Source organism: Myodes glareolus, chromosome 1, assembly GCF_982192425.1.
Source record: "Myodes glareolus chromosome 1, mMyoGla1.1, whole genome shotgun sequence".
In the NCBI taxonomy this organism is placed as follows: Eukaryota; Metazoa; Chordata; class Mammalia; order Rodentia; family Cricetidae; genus Myodes; species Myodes glareolus.
In genome coordinates this window covers 70597184-70601086 of record NC_142026.1, presented here as the reverse complement: position 1 = coordinate 70601086, position 3903 = coordinate 70597184, and the positions used below count along the sequence as shown (strand labels likewise).

Below are 3903 nucleotides of genomic sequence, written 5' to 3'. Positions count from 1 at the left end.
CACCAGATCTTCATTGTTTTCTGGGATCTAATATGATAAGCAAGTGATTTTGTCTTTGCGTGCTTCTGTGTGATGCATTAAATTTACTGATGGCTATATGTTGGCCATTCTTGCATCTTTGGATAAATTGTGATAGATTTTTGTTTTAAACTAACATCACTTTATTGTAATGAAATCAGAAAGAAAAGCATTAAAGAGCAACCATGAAATAGCCACTCCAAGGAAAACTTGTCCAGGCCAAAATTCTGCCCATTTCAATGAACTTCTATACAGTTAGAATAGCCATGCTGAAGACATACAGCTATGCTTGGGGTTTTACATTGTCACTAGCAATTACATTTTTGTGCCCATTTGCATCAGAAAAAGAAAAATGTCAAAGTAAAACAATACAAAATAGTTATTTTTATATTCTCTTTCATAAATCATGGATGCATTTACCTGTTCATTACCTAATGCTATGTTCTTTGTTTCCTTTCTAAATGCTATACTGAAGTTGTACTCATCCCCATTTGCATATATACATGTACACATTATAGGCTAGGATCTGCATATGAAGGAGATCACGTGATCCTGTTTCATTGTGAGATTTTGTGACTTGGCTTAAAATTATCTCTTATAAGTGCATCAATTTTCCTACACATTTTGTGATTTCATCTTTTACTGTGGTCAATTAATAGTCAATTTTACTTAAGAACACACATTTACTTTTCAATTTATCTCATTTTGGTTATATAAGTGGGCCCTATTTTCTTGCTGTAGTAAATAGAACAGCAATGAAAATGGATGTTGAAATACTTCTAGGGTATGATAAGGAAGTCTCTGGGTGTAAGCCCAGGAGTGAAATACCTTGGTCAAATAGTAGTTCCATTTTCCATTATTTTGATAAACCCCAGGACTGATTCCCATAATAGCTGTATTAAATTCTTTCACACTCTTTTTATGAAGCCAGCATTACACTGATGTCAAACCAGATAAAGATACAACGACAATAAAGAAAATATACAAGTCAATATCCATGAAGCTAAAATTCCCAGTAAAATAACAGCAAACAAAATTCAGGATACACTGAAGCCACCTTTCATTATTACTAATTTTTGTGTGAGGTTGAAGGTATTAAGCCTATTTATTTTCTAGTATTGGAATAGGTTAGAGCAGTTCTGTTATGATCAGGGCCTGCTGAGGAACAAGTTAATTACCAGGAACTATTTCAGTTTTCCTTGAAGATAGAATGTAGAACACATATCTGTCTGTGAAACCACCAAGCAGCCAAGATCTCCTGACAGAATGAAAGCCACAAGCAGGTCACTTTTATTGACAGCTTTTTCCTGGGTCCTTTGAACATCAGGTTATCAAAGGAAAGGCACTCCCAGCTACAAGAGTATAGTGGGCCTCAAAGAATATGAACAGCTCATGAAGGCTGCTAATCCAACCATCTGACAAAGCTCCCATATTCATTTCAGTTAATCTTAAAAAGATAAGGTGCGACCTACTTAACTTTCTGTATTGGCCTTTTGAGTGTGACAGATCAGTAAGCAACTGGATACTAATCAAAACATATCATTTTTGTAATTAAAGTGAAATTCAATGATTTTTATTCCTTATCTGGCCACAGCAGTGCCTGGACACAGTAGAATAATGATTCATGAGAACAAATGGTCCGAAAGATGGAAAACACAGAGAAGTTAGGTGACTGATATTCACCAGCCACCAGTTGTGAGTATTTAAAACAGCAATGTAGCCTCTTAAAATGGAGGAGAGAGTATAAAAAGCCAAAAAGTTAGACAGAAGGATCAGAATATTCTGGGTGACTCTGGACTCAGGGGAGTTTCTACTAGAACCATGAGAGCTGCGGATGTGTTGAACCCTCTGCTTGTGTCTGTACAGAATGACAATCATGGATCCACTGGACCAGGCTATGAGCACAGAAAGAAAGACTTCAGGGCTAACCACCAATGCTGCATAGAGTGAATCAACAATTCCATCCTGCCCTACAGTGGAGCAGTATCCAAAATCTCGTTTTTGTGACACATTTTTGCTGTTCCTCTTCAAAATTGTGCATGAAAAATAAATGAAATTTATGAACATGTACAGGATCCAGAGGAGGAAAATGTGGCAGCTGATATACTTTTCAACTTTGACTTTATTATCCTTCCAGAAGGATTTCTTGGGGCAAATGGTCAAGGCCTGAAAGACACTCAAGAGGCAAGTGGTACCAATGGACACACTCCTAGCACATCCCTGAATGTACAATAGGAGCTTACATCCAAAATCATTCAAAAATTGCTTAAGTCCCCAAACTGCCATTGTTTGGGGCACTCCTGTAGAAAGAATAATCAAGGCATTGGCTGCCATTACATTCATCAGAATCACATCTGTGGGCTTTAATGTGCATTTTCTGCAGTAAAGGACTAGATAGTAGAAAATTAGAGAGAAATTTCCCAGTATTCCAGTCGTAGTTTGTGATAAGAAAATAATGCTGATCGCCAGATTCCACAGGCTCATTCTGTGACTTGGTGCAATTTCCTTTAGAATATGGCTCTGATATTCTTCTGGCCAAATTATTTCTTACAAATGTTTGCAGCCTGCAGTAGAGGAAGAAGCCTCTTTATATATATATTTTATATGTTATTTTATACATATGTTATTGTGAGGATGAACAATACATTAGAATATACCTAATGATGAAAAAGAGATATCAAACTTTGGAGAAAATGAATCATTGAGAATTATATCACATTGGCTCATGAGTAACAACAAAAAGTGACAGTCCATACAAACAAGTATAATGCAAGACTTCCAGAATACAATATTATCTGGTCATGATGCTAATAAAAACAACTTCAACAATGTCCAAAAATTAATTATATTAATGCTTAATGTATCTTTTTAAGAGAAATCAAAAGAGAAATTTATAATGCCACTGAGAGTATATCTATGGCCTTGTGGCATGGCAAATGACCCTTCACCTTTTCTCATGTGTAGCCCTCTTTGGTTTAATCTGAAGCTAGTTCTCTCTTTTTTACTTTCTTCTTGAAGACTCCCTTGGAAAAGTACCCAACCCAGTTCTTGAAACTGGCAGTCAAAATGTCCCAAATAACTGCATGTTTTTAGCTTCTTTTAACCTGTTTGATTGCTCCTCACCCATTTCAGCAAACTACCATGCAGGATATACTTGTTCTGGTTTTATTGCCTTTAAAAGCTTCCTGTAAAATGAATTAGAGGAAACACTGTGAGAAATGTTTCTTTGCAATTAACAACCATGTCCATATAAAGCAGACCCTCAGTTTCAAGTTTTGTCATGCTTAATGGACTTCGGGTCTTTACCCTGTAATAACTTTTTTTTTGAGGCAGAGTTTCTCTGTAGTTTTGGAGCCTGTCCTGGAACTAGCTCTTGTAGACAAGGCTGGCCTCGAACTCAAAGAGATCCACCTGACTCTGCCTTCTGAGTGCTGGGATTAAAAGCACATACCACCACCACCTGCCCCTGCAATAATTTTATATAGGACAACATATCAAAAGCACTAAGGCATCATAATTATAGTTTAAGTGATAACATATCTTCTAAAATCATAACTTTACACAAACATACCACATAGACAAAAACATGTGTGCACAAACATATCAGAGCTGTTAGAGAGAAGGGGATACCTGGTATGATGAAATCTCATAGACTGAGCAACAGTATAAAATAAGGCAAAGTATGCCAGCAGAAATGACAAGATGGGAAGAATCTGATACATGATAGCTACTGAAGGAATGCTTACGGTCTTTATTGAAACTGTGCCTGTGATAATCATACCCCACTCCTTAGTCATAGAGTGGAAATGATAGGGAAAAGGTAGTAGGTTAGACAGCCCTTTAGTGCAGTGTAGACAGAGTAAACTCTCAACACACCATGCACTA

The 3903-nt window shown here is 36.7% G+C and overlaps 1 protein-coding gene across 1 annotated transcript; it reads right to left on the bottom strand.

Annotated features, from left to right (window-relative positions):
- Positions 1-1581: 1581 nt before the first annotated feature.
- LOC125395507 (vomeronasal type-1 receptor 4-like) lies at positions 1582-2502 on the bottom strand. The gene has a single exon (XM_048426933.3). The coding sequence runs from the start codon at positions 2500-2502 to the stop codon at positions 1582-1584; it is 921 nt and encodes a 306-aa protein (XP_048282890.3).
- Between the last annotated feature and the right edge of the window lie 1401 nt (positions 2503-3903).